The sequence below is a fragment of the Stegodyphus dumicola genome, chromosome 8 (assembly GCF_044657685.1).
Source record: "Stegodyphus dumicola isolate Sdum_Otavi_A_Nest chromosome 8, ASM4465768v1".
NCBI classification, from domain to species: domain Eukaryota; kingdom Metazoa; phylum Arthropoda; class Arachnida; order Araneae; family Eresidae; genus Stegodyphus; species Stegodyphus dumicola.
The window spans coordinates 101,084,720-101,105,876 of record NC_140775.1 but is presented as its reverse complement, the minus strand read 5'-3'; the positions used below and the strand labels follow the sequence as shown (position 1 = coordinate 101,105,876).

General features: G+C 32.2%; 1 protein-coding gene across 7 annotated transcripts in view; it reads right to left on the bottom strand.

The window, feature by feature from the left end:
• Positions 1-21,157, bottom strand: part of LOC118192690 (protein O-linked-mannose beta-1,2-N-acetylglucosaminyltransferase 1-like) — a 438,475-nt gene that overhangs the window by 40,246 nt on the left and 377,072 nt on the right. For all 7 annotated transcript variants that reach the window (XM_085822182.1, XM_085822183.1, XM_085822184.1 and 4 more), the window contains 6 exons: positions 8,127-8,375; positions 5,935-6,031; positions 4,081-4,214; positions 1,937-2,002; positions 1,582-1,695; positions 1,102-1,219 (listed from right to left, as the gene is read on the bottom strand). In XM_085822182.1, coding sequence (XP_085678308.1) covers positions 1,102-1,219; positions 1,582-1,695; positions 1,937-2,002; positions 4,081-4,214; positions 5,935-6,031; positions 8,127-8,264 — 667 coding nt within the window. In that variant the 5' untranslated portion in view covers positions 8,265-8,375. The remainder of the gene's footprint in view (positions 1-1,101; positions 1,220-1,581; positions 1,696-1,936; positions 2,003-4,080; positions 4,215-5,934; positions 6,032-8,126; positions 8,376-21,157) is intronic.

Below are 21,157 nucleotides of genomic sequence, written 5' to 3'. Positions count from 1 at the left end.
CCTAACATTGCAAATGGAGATAACATTTACAGTCTTCCTTAAAATTTTGTATATTCATTAATATTTTATTATTTTCATAGAAGGCCCAGACGCAATTTAGGAAGAATAATAGAGTGTATTTCTTTTTTTTTTTTTTTATAAAAGCTATCTATAAGTTAAAACAAAAAAATTTAATGACGAAAATCAGATTCTAAATCTAATATAACATTTAAAAAAGTAAAAAATCGAATATGAAAAATAATATTTTAAAGTACTTCTTTTTATGGCTGTATGCTATTAAAAAACTAATAACTGATCTAAATGTAATTTCCATATGCTAAATTAGTAGGCCATGTTTTTAAGTACACTGATTTTTAAATGCTGGGGGGGGAAGGCTAATACTGGCTATTACTTAATCACTTAATCTAATAAATACCTCACAAAGATAACCCATCACTTCTTCTATTCATTCTCAGCAATCTGAACTAGTCCCATGCTGGGGTTAATTCTAAAGATGTGTTGGGGTGCTATCTGCAGGATCTGTGATGAAATTTCTGATGCAACACTCACTTCTACCCACTTATTACTATTCACTATTGTATGAAGATATAATTCTTAATTATCTTCCCTAGCCATCAGATTATGGCAAAATTCAGGTAAAAATTATACACGGCCCTCAAAATACACCAACCATAAATTTCAACATAATCTTTATAATCTTGTCAAATTTTAGAATTAACAGCAGAAATTTTAGATTCATTAAATGGAAAGGTAACTTCATTGATTAAACTGACAGATTATTTATTGACACAAAGTACATAAAAGTTCTCTGCCTTTCTAAGTACGTTTTTATGGATGCCTTTATTTGAGTAATGGTTTAAATTAGAGTGGAAAAGCTGTCAAAACACTGCAAATTCATCAAAATGGAATTTTGGAGAAACAGTGCATAAATAGGTAATGGCCAGGTGTAAACAGTTAATAATAGAGAGTAAATGCATAAAAACGAAAGTTTCTTATTGTTAAATTTTTCACTACATTTCAGATAATTATTATAGCATTATTTCATTATTATAGCAGATACACTTCATAAAAATGTCTGATATATGAAAATTGAAATTATACCTCCTTTTTGTGTGGCCATGGCCCACATATCTCTCCACCCAATGACATGAGCTTTCTTGCTTCCCAATCTTTTCAACAAATCTCTAGCTGGTTGCTTCATTTGGAATGTACCTTCATCCTATTCGACAAGAGATGGAGAAAAAAAAAAAAAAAAAAAAGTTAAATAGGTTTATTCTGTAAAAAATGAAATAATTTATATTTTCAGTGATTAGATCATGGTTATTTGAAAATTTTCAGCTAGTATTATAACAGACAGTGGTACAATAATTTATGAATAATGAAACGCTCCCTTAGAAAACTAAATTTGGCTTTTTTTGTTCACATTTGCTAGGAATCTGGATTTAATACATATATAAAACTACATATTTACAGTGTATCATTAAAATACACTTTCTAGCAATTTCACCAACAATAAGTCTAACAAAGGGGAAAAAAATCAGCTAAAACAATTTCAAATGCAGAATAACACAAGAATATTACTTTAATTGTAAAAATGAGAATTCTTCCATCTGAAACCATATTTAGGAACAAAGACATAGCTTCATCCTCATGAGGTGAATATGTGTCAAACATACGTTGAGCCATCACACTGCCCTATGAAACACCAAAATAAGAAATGGCATGATTCAAAACAATTTTTTGCTTATTACTTTCACAAAATATATTTAAATAAATTTTATGAAAGATTATTTTACATAGTACACATAAAAAATTTAATAACACTTTCACACAACATTTCTTTAAATTTTCTGTAATTAAGAAAAGTTCTATATAAATTACTAATCAATGTAATAACATGATATTCATTTTATAATTCTTATATAATATTACTTACTGTAGCCTGATTAAGAACTAGAACATGTATTCCTCTTCCTTTATTATCTTCAGCATCTTCTAGGATCTTAAATTTGGGAAAAAAAAAAAAAAAAAGAAAAGTAGTCTAAAAGGTTTTTTTTTATGAATAATTTTAATAAACTAATGATACATATTTATGAATAAAGAAAAAAAAAATCTCAAAAACTATTTTGAATCAAACTGAAAATTACTAGCTATATAATGTAGCATTTCAAACTATAAAATTTATTATTATACTTCCAATCAAATATTAATATAAGTCTGACGCACTTTAAACTTATGACAATATTTGATTTGAACTATAATAATAAATTTGCTATGAATAGAAAAATTCACAATTCATATAACACCAAACATGTACATATGAACAAGTAATGCAGTAGAAAGTGTAAGTATTAGTACAGTTAATTCATAGGAATAGTCAATTACAACTTCTACTGCCCACAGGCTTTTGCACCAAAATCAGTATTCAAATTAGATCTTTCTGAATTAGTTTCACATTTTTTGCTACCAACGTTTTAATATATCAGTATACCTACATGATTATACACAACCTTTCTTCATACACAGAAACAAGAGTAGATTTGAAAATGGTATGCACAAATATTTTGAAAAAATAGCACATTGATGTATGCAATATTCTGAAAACTATCATGATGGTCTGACAATTTACTCTGCATGAGATGATGTAAAGTAGCTTAACTTGCATGCATATGCAGCAAACTTTCTTTGTAATTCAAAGAGCTAATCTTGTATGCATGTTTACATCAACTGTATGCTTGAATAATCTGCTGTCTAATTTCAAATTAATCACTAACACAAACTGTGCCAGTATATATCCTTTATAGCTGTGTATATATATACAGGTTGAATCTGACCAAGTGGGCAAAACTTTAGAGGGCAATAGAAAGCAGCTATATGAGCAATATTTGTCATAGAATGTATTGTTGGAACACAAGCAGATGAGAAGTTAAAAGGTAGTTTTTCATTGTCACATTTAAAGAATTAACACAAGAATGAGAGGAGATACTTCAGAAAACATTTTATTTACAGAACATGCTCACAGAAATTGCTCAAAAGACTAACGCCAGATGCAATGCAGGCTTCCCGCCTGCACGACAGGGGATGCACATTCGCAAAGACACGAGCCATTTCCCGAGTGCTCCGATGATTAGATCCACATTTGTTTCAATGGGTATCCATAGACTAGGCTTTTCATATGTCCCATAAGGTATTTCTCCTGCCTTCTTAGTACGGCTTCATGGTGTAATGGTCAGCACGTCTGGCGCGTATTCGAGAGGTCCATGGTTTGAGTCCCGGCGAAGGCATTGCTCATTTTTCATCTCTCCTGCTTCAAAATAGCCCTAATGTCTTTACAGTGACGTCCAAACTAAAAAATAAGGTGGTGGATGATAATTTTCCACCACCAGGATTTGACGATTGGGTTCCCTAATTAAAAGGGGCATGTATAAGGTATTTCTCCCACTTTCTTAGCATGCCTTCGTGGTATAGCGGTCAACATGCTCGGTGCATATTCAAGAGGTCCATGGTTCGCATCCCGGCAATGGCATTACTCATTTTTCATCTCTCCTGCTTCAAAATAGTCTAATGCATCTACACTCCCCACAGGAAAAGTCCAAGCACAAGCGATACAGTGTTCTTGGTGGCCAATCTATGGGACTACCTTGCCCATTGCACTCGAAATTTCGTGGTTCATATACCCAGCCATTGGATTGGCAATCCATGGTACAAAATACAGTGGGTGCGAGGAACTGACCCTTTTTATACCATTTACAATGGCACCTAGCGGAAATGCTGTCTGCGTTTCGACGATCCAACCATACATTCTATGAAGAATATTGCTTATCTTTTATCACCCCCTAAATTTTTGCCCATTTGCTCAGATTCACCCTGTGCATATATATATATATATATATGTGTGTGTGTGTGTGTGTATAAGAGTTTGAATGTTATTAAAATCTAGTTAAATGAAACTACATATTTCCTAGAACTAAGTTATTTGATTTCTATATACACTGATATTTTTAAATAATAAACTTAGTTTGAATATATGTAAAATATTTATTGTAGAAGTCCACAAATTTAGCAAGTAGAAATACTCACGGTAGTACCATCAACAGAAACAGACACTTTAGATTGGCTGGACAGAACTTCTACTGTTAATGTTTTGGGCAAACTTTCCTGTAATCTGAAGCTGTTGTGTCGCTTTTCGCCGCCCCCTATTCCATCTGAATCTCCTGAAATGTTATTAAAAATAAAAAATAATGCACTGCTTTATAGGAAATAATTATTATATAAGCAAAGTAGACATTCAGAACACAAATAAATTATATAATGCTGCAGTTAAAATCAGTTATACCAAAAGAAACATCATTTTACTTATTATTTAACTTATGTCACATTTATTATTTAACTATTATTTAACTTAATCAAATATTTATTATTTAACTTTGCTTATTATTTAACTTATCAAATACCAACATATTAAAATGGCAAAGTTACATTAAAAATTATGAAATATATGTTTTTATGAATATTTATTATTGAATAAATAATTGTTCTTATATATAGTATACACATATAAACAACTCACTCATTACATTAATATATAATATACACATATAAACAACTCTTATTACATTAATATATAATATACATATATAAATAATTCACTTATCACATTAATAATATGTCAGACTTCTTCTAATGCTACTTTGAGAAATATAATAAACAGTAGCTTTAAAGTCATCCACTAACAAAATGTGTTTTTAAAAATATAACTATCCTCCCCCTCTCTGAAGAGCCTAGTATTATGCAATCCTGCAAGATGTGTTTCTATATATCTTGCAGAATGAATTTACAGGTAGGGTTACCAAACTAGCATTATGCATTATACTAGTATGGTATATATAGTATAATGTATGAAGAGCCTAGTTTTATGCAGTTCTGGAAGATCAGTTTCTATAGATCTTAAAGTTTATAGGTAGAGTTACCATACTTTAGGTAAGATATCCTAAACCATTTTATGAAAAGTTACTTCCATAAAAATTACCTGTAACTTACACATCCCACAGGCAAAACACATTCCTATTGGTAAAAACAAATATTACAGAAAGAAGACCTTAGGAAAACATTAATTTTAAAATCCAAATAAATTATCTAAGAATTGGCAAAATTTCAGTTGTAAACTTCCTCTGCTTCAATTTTATAGGGAAGCAATAAACATAATAAAATATGTTAGCAAAATAACAATTTTAGTATGACTGACAGTCATGTTTAACAAATACATAACAGGAGAAGAAGAAGCAGAATTTTGGATTAATAAAAGAAACATAGCAAACTTTAAATCAGATCATATAAATTTTTAAAAACTGCATTCCTTTGAGGCTGGATTATTTAAATATAATTCTGAAACATAAATCATTTATTTTTTGCTCATACTATGTATAAATTAAATAAGGACATAAAATAAAAGTTACAGTTTTGTCTTAACTGCATAGATGCTTTTACTCATTAGTTGCAGCATAATCTTTTACCATTATGCTTAATTAGAAACTCTCAATAAAAAATTTTGTAAACAAATCAACTACTGAAAGAAATCTATAAAAAAAGTGCAAAAAATCATTAGGATTTTAAATATAATTGAGAGTTTAAACCATACCACTTTCTCTGACTGCTAAGAAATAAACACCGACATTTTGTTGTCAAGAAAATTTTCTTTCCAGTTTATTTTATTCGGTGTGTCTTTTTTCACCAAAGACATGGATTAGAAATGTATATGTTAAACAGTCAAAAGCTATCATACAACATTTCATTTGTAAAAATATTTAAAGTACAATTTAAATTTGTTCTGAGAGCCATACAAAGAACATACCTTGAGCTGGGATCTTTTTGCATGTACAAGGTAAAAAGAATAGTATGTAAAAAGAACAATTTACAGTAACACAAAAAACATACCTAGAGCTGGGACATCTTCTTGCAGTTTCCGACTGGTGTCCAAAATGAAGAGGATGTTTATGACTACAGTAATCATTAAAACAACTAAAAGCAGGAACTGGAAGAGAGGAAAAAATCATGACAAACAATAAAATTTAACACATAGCTAAATGCATGCAATACACGAAAAAATTAAAAATTGTTTGCACATCTATAAAACATCAGTAAAATTAATTTAATATTATGACTCCTCCTCATGTGCTTTCCCATATTCAAATAATCTAACATGATCTCATGTAACTTTAAAAAAAATCATCTTTCATTATTTAAATATCACTTTTTTACTGTCTTAGCACTGTATTAGAATCCAGCGCATTAAAATATAATAAAGCAAGTTTATCGAGTTAATTTTGACAGAGGTTTGAGAACATTTTTAGGCATATCGATGTTCATGTTCGTTTCTATGAAAAATAGAAATAGCCTGATATAATGAATTTATTATTTAAAAAAAGATGCATTATATTTGTTCTGTGCAATTTAAATAAAAAGTAAATAGAAATTTCCCTTTTAAATTATTTAAATCATATACGATAAAACTACTATGCAGACTAGCTCTGCCAAGTAGCTGAGCGGTAGCTGTTCGAAACCAGGTGAACAAGTTGTTCGTGTGGTTGGGTTTCATGGTTTTTTTCATGTGTAACATGAATATGTGCCTATTTTGCTCTTTCATTTCCCAAAGTTTTGCTTAGAAAAGCATTCTTCCCACAAGGCAGATAGCCCTCATATGCTTTGCAACATTCAGATAACCTAACAAGATAGATTATTAGCTGTGTTGAAAAAAAAAATGAAAAAATGAAAACAAAAACCAATACAAATACAGTAAAGGATACATAATTTTGCCAGTGACCCAATTTACCACAAGTTTAACTACAATTAGAACAGCTTTAATTATCATTTTATACAACCAATACAAACACAGTGAAGGTGATTTTCCAAATTGTTATTTATTTAAATTTTCAAAACTACTGATCACTTTCATAGACCATCATCATAATAGGTCCCATTGTATATATGTAGGTTTTTTAAATAATAATATACATGTCTACGATACTCTGCCATTTAGGAGCTATATGTTCTCACCCCTTCATTTTCAAATCAGATGACAGATGGATCATATCAAAAAAGGCCTTTGATGCCTCACAAAAAAGGCCTTTTTAGATTGGAAAAATAGCTTCACTTGCCACATGCCTCAGGATCCCACACTTCCCAAGACAGCAGATTTTTAAACTGGTTCTTCCTAAAAGCATCGCCACATAACCGACTGGGCTTATCACTCCCAGGTATACAGAGACTATAGTGAGTAGAGCCAATGGAATTAAAACACTAAAAGGCACTTTCTAACTATGGTTCCCCCTGAAAAGTCGCAAAAAGTATTCATGAGACAAAGTAATATGATGCCAAAATAGTTATTATGCCCCCCCCTCCCCCGAAGATGCAGAAAAGTATTTGTGCAGCCATCTGCGTATGCACATAGCACATGTTTGTTTTGGAGAGCACACAATGCTGAAAGTGTATGGATGCCAAATTTCTGCAGTTCTCTTATGTTTTTTAAGTGAAAACAGATAGGTATGTATATACTGAGAACAACAACACAAAACAGAATGATTTCTTGAAAATGTTTTATTACTGATGTTTTTTGCTTGAAAAAAAAATTATTGATCGATTGCTCTTGTGTGGAATTCTTAGCACATCATCATTTTAAAAGTGGCTGTTGCCTTTCGTACATTTGCTTCTAAAAAAACTAGGTGGCAACAAGTTCACAATGGGCAATCAGAAAGTACCCAATAAAACTAATAAAATAAATTCCTCAGTTTAAAGGTGTAATATAACCATACAAAAATTTAATTAAAATTTGTACAGGTCAAGCATTTCTAACAATAGCTTACAACATAGGAGAACCTTTTCTAAGATGACAATCCATGGTTCCAAACCTCGATGTTGCACTTCCACAAATGATCTAGATGGGTTACAATAGTGAGGCGTGACATTCACCATGAAGGTTTCAGTAAATTTTAATAATCTCTAATACTGATTTAAATAATTTTTAAACTTACAAAACACTTTTTGAATTAAAAAGATAAAACTTCAGTAAAATGTCATTAGATTTAAATATAAAATGAGATTAGAACTGTATTGCCTAGAAGATTGAGTACCTGGAATAACTTGGAAAGCAACCTTCGAGGAGGCACTTGTCTTAAATATGTGGAAGGGGTGAAAACGGCAGTCGGTGCTCTCTTGGGTACAAGTGGCTGTACTCGGGGGTTGGATTTCCAGCCATCCATAGCTGTCATAGCAGAGCATGTAGAAGGCCAGAATCAGGAGAGAGAAATCGAAAGACGACACCACCAAAGCGGAAGCTTACTGGCTTTACCAGACACTTCTTGCAACTCTAATTTCATTTTCTAAAAAAGAAAATTTAATAAATTAGAAACGAGTACAACTAAACATGATATTTGAAGAGATTTATTTCCATCAAAAGAATCCACAAATATTCCAAATGCACATTTTATTAACATTTAAAGAACACTTGCAACGTTTTCATACAACACAATCAGACAAGCGAAACTTAACCACATTAATTTTTGATCAAATTTATTTTTAGGAGTTCAATAATTTTACTAAATTACTTATATGAAATACTTATAAATTATTAATCTTAAAAAATGTCACGTTACTAATCGCTAAAAAATATTATATCTTCCCTAAAATTAGGATTATTTAAACTTTAAAAAAGGTGTTTCATTATTTTTCAAAAGTTTCTGGTCTGTTTTTTGTTCTTTAAAAAAAAATTATTTATTTATTTAGTTAGTTAGTTAGTTACTAAATTATTTGATACTTCTCGGTTTTGCCAAGTACTAGCACTTGATTGCAAATTTTGGTGATTATCGCCAAACTATACAGCTAACCCAAAAACTATTATCAAAAATCAAGTAATAAAAATTGTGAAATCTACTTCCTTCTCACAAAAAATCCTTTTTACATACCTCCTATGGTGGTATGCTTTCCTTTGATAAATTACAGTGAAGCCTTTTAAAAGGACACACATTTCAGACGATTTTGGTCCGTAGGAGTACTGGCCTTAAAAAAATTAATATTTACATATTTTTTCAGAACAGATCATCTTACGAAAAATGCATATTTACTAACTTTAAATGGTTAAAGTGGCATAGCAAAGTAAACGTTAAGCTTACGAGTATAAGAAGATTGCTCTTGTCAGCAACGAACACGAAACTTACGATTAAATTCTCTAAAACTAGTATTTAATATTTTAATTACATATGATAATTGATTTTAAATTAGGCAAACCTTAGTTTGGCTTGGATTTTGAATGAAATTCTGTCAGCTTCATGAGCAACCAGACACAAATCCCTCTTCTTCAGGATTATTCCCCTCCCCCAAATGGAAGAACTGATAATGACATTTACAGTAAGACCCCGCTTAACGCTGTTTTGGTTTAGCGCTCTTTTATTTCAACCCGGGGATTCTCCGAAATTGTGCGCAGCGCTAGGTTTCCAAATAACATATCCGAAACAGTGTAGTTGTGTTTCTTGCTTTGTGGACGCATTTTTATCATTTGAAATATTTGTTGACATTATTGTAAGTTTAAATTTGTATAATACTATAACGATTAATACAGTGACAAATATTATGATCTTTAGTTTTTATCATGGGTGATAATAAAAAACAAGAAAAGAAAGCAACCAGAAAAAGCATTTCACTGGAAACTCAAATGCAAGTGATTAGAAGATTAGATTCTGGTGAACGTCAATCTCAAATTAGTGCTGCATTGATTTTGGCAACTTCAACAATAAGGACAATTCTTAAGAATAAAGAAAAAATATTGTCATCGGCAACTGCAACTACGTCAAGCTCTGCAACTAGAATTATCCGTTCTAGAAATAACATTATAGAGGAAATGGGAAAACGACTGTCTATATGGATTGACGACGAAATTGAACGTAATATGCCATTAAGCCAATCTATCATAATGCCTTCTTGACAAAAAGGCAGAAAATTGGAAACCCAGAATAGACTGAATGATCTGACTGAGAATTTTATTTGTTTTTAAAAGTATATGCGTTTTTATTGTTTTTATTTTTGTAAGAAATAAATGTTTGATTTTATTTTTATTAAAAAAAAACATTATTAAATTTAATGCCTAACCATTTTTTATCCGTCTTCCCCTAACCCCATTATTTACATGTTAAGATAGCCTTGCTTAGCGCTGTTTCGCATTATGCTCTACTTCGATGGAACGTATCCCCCGCGTTAAGCGGGGTCTTACTGTATATTGAAAGTATTGGACGTTATGAAAACAAACACACACGTAACGTCATCTGTGGAGGAAAATAGGGATGAAACATTAAAAACTACGCTATTTGAATTTAAAAGCGTTAGGGATCACTGGAAGAAGTTTAGTTTTTTGTGAATATGGAAAACGTCAAGGAAATCCAATTCACCAGCTGAAGAAGCTTTATAGACAATTTTTACAAAAACAAAGTCCAAACTGTTATTAAGACCGTCAAAAAGGAGGTCTCAGTCAAAGAGGAAATCTTTAAGAATCCAATAGTGAATTTTATTGGTTGGTGAGAAGAGGTGTATAAATTAAAAATCACAAGTAAAGCTGGCAATCTTCATTTGAAAACTTCCATTTCTAATTCGAACTCTATTGATCATAAATTAACGTCATAACAAATTTCCTGCTTCAAAATTCCAAAGGCTCACAGCCCGGTCGCCTAGCCCCACTTATTATGTTATCATCCTACTGTTATAAGGTATTTTCTCCCTTTTTCTGCATGCCTTCGTGGTGTAACGGTAGCACACTTGGCGCGTATTCGAGAGGTCGAAGTTCGAGTCTCGGCGAGGGCACTGCACATTTTTCACATCTCTTGCTTCAAATAAATAAATAAATAAATAAAATAAAATAAAAAATAAAAAATCTGAAAGGTTTCAGATTTTAAATTACGTCTAAATGGGCGTTTTTTTTTTTTTTTTTTTTTTGTGTGTGTGTGTGTGTGTGTGTGTGTGTGTTCCATTTATGTATTAAATATAATGTTCTTTGCACTTGAACCATAAAATTCAGTTCAACAGCAATATCGCAAAATAATTTTAAAAAGAGCATATATTTAGAATTTCCGATACACAGTTCCTCGCGCTGGAGATAAAAAGGCCCCCCCCCCGTAGAATGTTGCCATTCTCGCTTTTAAATCGTTGAGTTTGTTAATCAAAAATTCGTTTAAATTTACAAAATATGAAATAAATAATAAAACAAATTCCAAATTTGGGCTTCCAGATGCCAATATTCGGGTGGGAACGTGCGTTACTCAAAATTGGATGGCTCTAGATACCGTTGTTTTATCACAATGCGAGAAACAAACATACATTTATGCAGATTCTTCGTTATTTAATTTCTATATATATAATACGGGGCGATAATATTTGGTGGCAACAATTTGAAAAGTGAATCGGACATTTATAATGAGCCAACGCAAAACGCCTAAACGAAAATAATAGTCCTCCAGGGCAAACTTTGGACTTTGGACACACTTGAGAAAAAAAAAAAAAAAAAAACTAATGACTCAACACTGTGAATACTAATTCCATAATTAATGTTTTTAAAGGTAATCTTTCGGAAGATCAGATGAAAGGTCTTAAAATATAACCTAATCTTTTCAAAGACATCTACACATTCAGCTCCTCAAACCACTATTCCTATCGTAAAAGCTTTTAAATCCAGTAAAATTTCAGCAAAGAAAGACACAATCCGCCACTCACAATGACACTTAATTCCTCATGATATTAAATTTAATATTAAGCTGTCCGTTTCGAATTTTAACCAAAAGGAATAGAAGGTCTCACGTGAAATGCATTTTAATTCAAACATCATTGTTTCCACACTTATAAGAATACATCATTGTTACGCACAAACATAGTTACTGATGTAGTTACGAACGTAACTACGTACACTGATGTAGTTACGAAATTGATAAATGAGCTTCATACTGCTAGATCCCTAAAGATCCTTCAACTTCCGACCTTTAAACTTCAACTTCTGACTTTTAAACTGAGATGAAGTATATGAGAAGACTTTAAAGTCTTTTCATATACTCCATCTCAGTTTAAAATACCGTTCATTTATCCTATTACTTAGATTTTATGCTCTCCCCATAGTTCACAAAATCGGAATTCCTTTTTGCTCTGTAGTTTCTAATTTAGGAACAGCATCGTAACCTTTAACCAAATATTTAGCTTCCAGATTTCTCCCTTTACTTTCAAAGGACATTTTGTAGTATAAAAATTGTTACAGTGTAACAGTGTTTTATAGTATAAAAACTGTTTCACTGTACAAAAACTCTTTTGAAGTCGTCAATAAAATTGAAAGATATTTTCCCCCAGCTCTCAGTCGTGGTGTCTTCTGATGATAAAACGCTGTTTACTAACGTTTGGGAAAGCATTAGAATATTTTAAAACCAGACTGAAAATTCCCTTTCACATGGTTTGAAACTGAAGAGTTAATTTTTCTCCATCAAGTTTCTTCAAACCCACTTCGTTAATATCACCAAACTGAGGGATTAGCTATGAGTAATCCCCTCAGTCCAGTACTTGCTAGCATTTTCATGCATTATTTAGAGTCAACTTAGCTGAAAAATTACCCTCTGGGCTTTGGATTCTTTACGCTGATAACTTATTCGCGCCTTTTAATGGCAATAAAAAAGACTTAACCAACACTTTATCTACTAAAGAATTCAATTGATCCAGCCATGCAGTTCACTTCTGAAACTGAATCTGACAATTCCCTTCTCTTCCTAGATATTTTAATTATCCGCAATGAATATACTTAAGCTTAACACAAACGTTTTCTGTTTGTCTGCTTTCCTATACTAAATCATGTCACCATACTAAGCAAAAGATGACTTCTTTTTTATTCTTATGCATACCACGCTCCCAAATTATTACTTCAGAATCTTTGCTCTCAATTATTTGAAATCGGTTGCGACTAAAAGAAGATTTTATTCCGTGATCAGTAAGAAAGATTTTTAAAAAAAAAAAAAAAAAAAAAGTCTTCCGATCGAAGAAGACATTCTGCTGTTAGAAATAACATTCATAACTTTGCCGTCCTATCATTTCATTCTTCTATCACTTATAAAATTACATGGATTTTCCCAAAATTCAACATTCGGGTCATTTTTTTTTTCTATCTATAAAATTCTTCGATCAGTTTATAGATTCCATCTTTGACTTTAACATCTTTGACTTGGGGGATTTGTATCTTGTCACTGTGGTTTAACATTTATCGGACAAATTAAAACAGTGTTAAAATTTCCCATCAAGAGCACGAATCTTGCGCCTTAAAAGGAGAAATAAACAAAACAACAAATAAATAAATCTTAGATACCGATTCAAAGTTTGAAATTTAATCGCAATTTTAACTTTAGTTCTGAGAAAGTTATCCATAATACTTCTTCAATTGGTGAACTGGACTTCCTTGGAGCTTTTAACATTCACAAATATTTATTTTCGTTATTTAGTGGCATTAACTCCAATCCAATCTTTCTTAACGCTTTTAAAACTCTAATATCTTAGTTTTTCACGTTGCATTAGTATTTTCCTAGGCAGACAGAGCTACGTTCGTGTTCGCTTTGCTCCCCTCTATTTCTTACGATATAGATACAGTCGTCGCTCCTCCCATACTGTAATAACCACTTCCTCCTAAAGAAGAGGAAGCTAGGTCTGATCTCCCTCGAAATCTATAGAGTTTTATTCAAACCCTAAGTGAAACTAAGGTTGCTGCTCTGTCCTAATTTAAAATCTGAGACTGGCATGTTTCTCTTCCAATCTGATGATTACCGATTCTGTTACCATTTTTCACATCTTAACATATATCAATCTTCCTACAGTCTTATACTACTACAACAGTAGTCATTGTGCATTTAGTGAAAAAGTCATAATCTCACAATTCAGAGAGCAATATAAGCTACGGAACCATGCATTTACATGCATACTATTTCTACCGTATTAACCTGTTTCGCATAAATAGGTCCCCTTTAAAGAGATTCTGAATTTCTCACGTTGGATATTAACCTAAAATTAAACATGTGTTCTGAATGTATATTCTTGAGGAAAACATAATGGCACAGAAGTCACGGGACATTTCGCACCTGTAAGAGAGATAATCTTGGGAAATAAAAAGGCCTACCGAAACAAGTCATTAGTAATGCTTCTGCTACCTTTGCAAATAACATGTTACGTCGCTCTTCAAAATTCGTTAAGTTTTAACATACATCGCCTAAGAATGGGAAAGCTCATTAGAAGCTCATATTAGATTCGCATTATAGAATGGTTACTGTTTTTTCAAACGAGGAAAAAATGACGTTTTTAAGTACAATCAAAATATAAGCATCAAGAAATGGACGAAAATGAAAAATAAAAATTATAAATAGGGTAATTTTTTTATCGCAGCGCAAATTTCTGCGTAGATTTTTCTCTGAATACTAAAGGCTTTTCAGGGAATTCACAAATATCAAATCTTTCAGCAATTACCTAAAACATTCGCAAATTTCATATGTTTCTGCCCTTATTTTCTATTTTAATTGCTGGATTTTTTTTCAGCGAATCTTTCAGCATGATTGAAATAATTTTAACAAGTTTATAATTAAAATAATTAAAAATAAAACGATATTTCAAGAGAATCTATTTCTAAAATACATTACATAATAATCTGTAATAAAATTCCGAGCTAAAATTTGAACCTTGTATCCATAGTAGTTTAATTTAAATTCTCGAATTTAATTTAAATTTTGTGAACTCGCTGAAGCACAAATGAAACACCATGTTTTGAAAATTAAAAGTACTGCTTTTTTAGCCACCCATAAACTTTTTCAAACCATACAGAAAATTAGGATATTGATCAGTTAAGTCGTCGGGTGTTTCCGATGACAACAATAATTTGTTTAATTTTAACAGCATTCCTCATTCGTACATAAAGAAAAATACTTTTATGAATTTCATTCGCATAAAACGAGAATGAAGAATTTTGGATTAAGGAATGTTTGCTAGACTTCCAGAATATGAAGAATAAGCCACATAAATTCAGCATCAGTTATATGGGAGTATCTATGAACAGTACTAATTCGAAAGACCCTTTTCTTAATTTAAAAACAAAAGTGTTTGGAATTACTTTGATAAAGACTTTTTCAACTTCAGCACGTTTTATAACCATACTGAGTATTCGAAAAATTACCTAATAAAAACAAACGAATCTGGTACATAAAAAATATAAAAGCTCTTTACATAATCTGCATTCCTTTCACAGCAATTAAATTCGTAGACACACCATGAAAAACGGCAAATACAACAAAGTGAACAGTGAAATTTTTTTTGAAGTCAAAAAACAAGGGAATCAGATTCATTTTGATGAAACATCTGCTTTATTTCCTCTTCATCTGCTTGATTTAGTGGTAAAAAAATAAGAATCATACGGCTACTTTCGTAATAAAGAACAAATGCATATACTTCTTGAGGAAAACGAACGCATCTTGTTAGAATATGTTAATCTCAACTGCAAAGTTTCAATTGATATGCCATAGCGCAGAAAACATATCGAATTCTGTATGATTTTCCTTTTTACATTTCCTCGAAGAAAACACCGTGCAGTCACACCACTCAAATGCTAGAAATCGAAACCGCGATGCACTCAGTATTTCGAAACTTCAACTCTCAGTCACTGAAGGGCCAGATCTGAAAGAATTCAGCTTTATATGAAAGCAAATGAATTATTCTCTTTTGTGTTTTATAAAATAATAATAGATTTCCTATGCTTTATAGAAATTTGCAGTAGCTTAAAGCACAATTATGTCTCTTTGCCGTACTAATATAGGCAAAGCTGTCCATCACTAGTGTTGCTAGATCATGCGATTTTTCGCAAATTTGCTGCCTCTGACAAATCTGTACGATTAAAATTTATAAATATGGTATTTTGCGAAATTTTTGCTTCTCCATCATTTCCTTGTGATACTTTTTGCGACTTCAATTTTTTTTTAAATATATTTTAAAATGCTTAGTAAAGTATTTCTCCCGCTTTCCTAGCGTGCCTTCGTGGTGTAGTGGTCAGCACACTGAGCCAGTATTCCAGAGGTCCGTGGTTTGATTCCCGGCGAAGGTGTTTGCTAATTTTTCATCTCTCCGGCTTCCAAAAAATCTTAATGTCTCTTTAAAATAATGCAGCAACTAAAATAAATTTATAATAAATAAATAAACAATTATTTAGGCTTAAATAGATGCTGTGATAATCAGAGTCTGATGGAGTCAAATAAGCAGAGTGGAAAATTCACTGAAAAGTATTAACAATTAAAATAAAGGAAATAGTAATGAATTAGAAAAAGGAACTGCCAACTCAAAATAAGCAATACAAAAACGCTAACAATCTAGACTTGAAGATGCACTTAAGAATAGATATAAAAAATTAATTTAAAAATAAAAATCTAAATTAATATAGAATTAATTTTAAAAAATGTTTATCAAATGGATAATTAGCACTATAGTTTCATAATTTTCGTCAAAGCTAAGATACGACTACGAATCGAATTACAGTTTTTAACTTACCAATGGAGACTGAATTTGTGACGACGTCAGCGGTTATATGAACATACGTATCGATGGCGTCATCAAAATCACGTAATATCTGACATCACGTGCTATTGGAGACTTTTCGATTCTTCTGCTAACTTAGTTGAAAAATTTCTGCTAAAATTCTCCATTACCATAACTCCATTTTTCGCGTTCACGAACCCACATGTGTTATAAATACATAAATAGACAAGAAACGTTCTTCTTGACTATAACAATCTCGAACAAATAAACTCTTTCGACTATATCTTTGATTCCTCGGATAACAAAAACACTTGAATACATAAAGTTGAGAACAGTAAAATCAAAAACGCGGAAAACCTTCGAATAACACATACTTGAGTTGCATTATATGGAGTTCGAATAGCGTAGTCACTCAGGAAATATATACAGACACCAAGGCGTACAAAAAATGAAATTAAAATTTTATCTAGCTTATGTGACATGGGTTTTTGATGCTTACCACGATTAATAAGAGGTTTTATTCCCTTCAAAGAAAGAGAAATAATTTTTTTGTGATTGTGTGATCAATTTTTGTTAAGGGATTAAATAATGTAGTTATGAATTATTACGCGTATACAAGCTACAGAAAAGAATAATTTTACATAATATATGATAATAGTTATCAATAAATATCTAATGATGAAGACTGTCTACTGGTTCATAGAAAGATAAACTGACATTTTTAAAAAGTGACGATCATTTAATCATGCAAGAATTAAGAATCTGTTTACGTTTATAAAGGATTATCTAAAAGTTTAGCCGTTTTGAAATCTAGGTCCCTGATGTTCTTCAGAATCCAGGGTTTCATGCAAATTTTCTAAGAGTTCTGCAAGTCAAAATCAAAATTGCAACGAATTTTTAAATATCGTGTGAACCCCAAGGCTAAATAAATATATAATAATAATAATAATAATAATAATAATAATAATAATAATAAAAAATCTGAAAATCTTTCAGATTTGACATTACGTCCAAAGGAGCATTTTTTTTAACGTTTTGTGTGTTACCTTTATTTATTAAATATCATTCATGTTCTTCGCACTTAAACCATAAAATTCAATTCAACAGCAATATCGCTAAATAATTTTAAAATGAGCATATCTTTAGAATTTCAGATACACAGTTTCGCGCGCTGTAGATAATCCCCCCCCTTACAGCCTTGCCATGATACGCTTTGAAATTGTTGAGTTTGTTAATCAAAAATTTGTTTAAAAAATTTGTTAAAGTGTTACAAAATATTAAATCGATAATAAAACAAATTCCAAATTAGGGCTTCCGGATGCCCATATTCGGTGGAGGATTACATTATTCAAAATTCGGTGGCTGTAAATACCGTTGTTTTATCACAATGCGAGAAACAGACATACATTTATGCAGATTCTTCATTATTTAACGTCTTCATTTGGTGGCAACAATTTAAAAAGTAATTCGCCGTAGACGCAAAATACCAAAAACGAAATTAATAGACCCTCTGGGCAAACTGCCCCTTTGGACTAATAATGTTGTGTTGTTGTTGTTGTGACTTATCTCACTTGTCTGATAGTAATATCAGAACAAGCCCACGAAATTCATCGCGGCACGAAGTGCAACATTGCACCTGTCGCTGACAAGAGCCTTTATCACCATACAGGTGACAGTACCATTTCGCTGAGTTTCGCCCGCAATTTTGATGGAGAGCACCCCGATCCCACCCCTCTTAACCTATCACCAACCTCTCGAGAGGACTTTCGGCTCGCCGCATATTTAAAGTGCCCCTTGCTTCACAAACACTATACATTTACAAACATCCATGCCTACTCCTGGATTCGAACCCGGGCTCTTGGATATGGCAGTCAGAGTAACTAACCACTAGACAGGTTGGGCAGCTAAAAATAATGAATATTTGCTTATACTTAGTGCTATTGTTACCTAAAATATCATGAAGTAGATCTGCTTAAATGAGTTATAAACTTTGGGACAACAAAAAATCACCATTCAGCACTCTGTTACGTCCATTTCGGGGCCGATTGACATTTTTTATCTAGTTTTAAGCACCAACTCCTTGGTACTCTCGACAGCTGGGCTAGCAGACAACTACCTTTATTCTAACGCATCTCTGGCTTTAGCACACCTACAGCGAAATGCAATAAGAAACTTTACCTTGAACGGCGATTTCTACGCATAACATCGAGGAAAATTTTGCGTTAAGCGATGTGTTTCGTGTAAGTATTCAGAATATTTTAAGATGATGCGGACGAAATTATGCTGGAAGCTCTGTTTTACACAGGTTAATCAATCAAATGAAGTTTTTGCTTCTGGATAGTGTACGTCTCAGAGTTCTTCCTTTACACTTCTGAAAAGAGAGCGTTTCTTGCTCTCTTTTAGTTATTGCTAAGTTCTTTGCTCTTTAAGTTACTTATTGCATTACGCCTTCAGAATTTGTTAAGGCCATTAAAATCTTGGGGGGGGGAATGCAGGAATTTTAATTAGCCAATTTTGTTTTCCGGAATTTTGATTAGTAGTTAGGTAATACCTCTTAATTAAAAATGCCATTTATCGCTCAAATCTCCTATTTTGCAGTCTAGCAGCGGCCTAGGAAGGGAACTAATTCAGTGTTGACCAAAACTTGTACATGCAATAATTCCTGAGAAATGACTGAGCGATGAATGGAGACTGAGTTCTTTCAGTTTCAAAACTCAGGTTTTTGTCCCTGTCACTTTTATGTCCGAATCAATTTTCAAATTTTTATCACCAAATGTTATCGCAAAATTATAAAAAAAATAATGAAGCATCTGTATGTATGTGCATTGAAGAGCCAAAACATTATGACCACCTACTCAATAACGCATTGCGCAACCTCTGGCCTGAAAACAGCTGCAACTCGCCTTGGCGTGGATGCCACAAGTTCTTGGCAGATGACTGGACACAGTTTGTAGCAAATATCTAAGCAGCGTCACGCAAAGTCGAGGTATTCCGACATATATTAAGCTCTGAGTTGCCGCTCCATGACATCCTAAATGTGTTCTATCGGGTTAAGATCCGGCGAGTTAAGTGGCCAGGACATTAATTAAAATTTCTCCTTATGCACAATTCGAAGCTTGTGACATGGGGCGTTGTCTTGCTGGAAGATTCCACTTCCATTGGGAAGACAGACGACACATGTAAAGGTGCAGCTGATCCGCAGTTATATTCAAATACTCCGCGGTTTTCATGAACTATTCTGCCACAACTAAGGGTTATAGAGCCGCTCATGTGAATGTCCCCCATAGCATAATACCACCACTACCAGCCTGTGTATGGGTGGCATGGCAAATGCGGTCAAGAGCAGGAGACTGACGTTAATTACGGAAGGGGAAAGTAAACGGCTGTGTTAGGGATCATAAGGGGAGATATATTTAAAACAAAAATTGTTTTTAGATCTCATTCAGTATCAGTATATCAGAAATAAATGATGCACATGGTATCAGAATGGAGACAAATTACATAAGATACGAAAAGTTATATTTATTTGTTTATTAACATTTCATTATTACATTGTTTTCGTTCAGGAATTTCCTTCCACCCCCCTCTGAGCAATACATACAGGTACATGTAAGTCGGCTGAAAAGCACTGCTATAAACAAATAATCCAACCTAATTCCAGTTGAACAGCCCTTATTAATACTAATTGTTTACGGAAAGCATCCTAGTTTTTGAAAAGCTTCGTATCATCTAACATAAAATTAATTAATCATCTTAAGAATGATTTTGTGTTGAATATGGCAAAACATATGAGGGTTGGCTAGGTATGATTTCATGGAGAATTTCTAAGGAAAATGGGCTCATATTTACATACCTTAAGGAAATCCACGAAAATGCTTACACAAAGTGGTAAGTTGCAGTAGGGTTCATTCAATCCATCTGTTAAATTTGCATCTAATTGTCAAGTGCTCCCATCTGTTAAATTTGCATCTAATTGTCAAGTGCTCAATTTTTTGGCTAGTTTATACATTCAAAGGAAAATACAAGTTACTCACTGAACTTCGCACTTTAGTCTGAATAACCTTTAAACCCGATGAACAGTATATTTCTGTGACAAGGCGAGCTTTCTGACTGTACAATCTGTTTTATATTTAGCGAGCCTGTGCCAAATAAGTTTATTCGCTATTTTATGTAATTTCTGCAATATTTTGTAATTCTTTTATTTTTTTCATTTAAATTTTATTTTTTTAAAGATAATTTCTTTTTATTCACAAATATTTATATTTTCTATTTTTCTAATAAGTGAAACATTTAATTAGATTCTGATATTTTGTTTTCATAAGATAAAGTACGAAACCTTTGTTAAAATTTTCATAGCTCACTGTAGTTCAGTGACCGTATTTTAATGTGCCATTTTATTCGCGAGTCCATTCATCCGATTTGAAACTTGGAAATGAATTAAGAAATCGATCTTTCCATTCAATTGGTCCTATCGACTTGAATACAGTGAGCCTGAGTAAACGGGAAGTATCTTTCGTAAATATAAAAACCATTATAAGCGCATTTCTAAATAACAATTTTAAAATATAATTTTGACAGCTGTTTGACGCTGCTT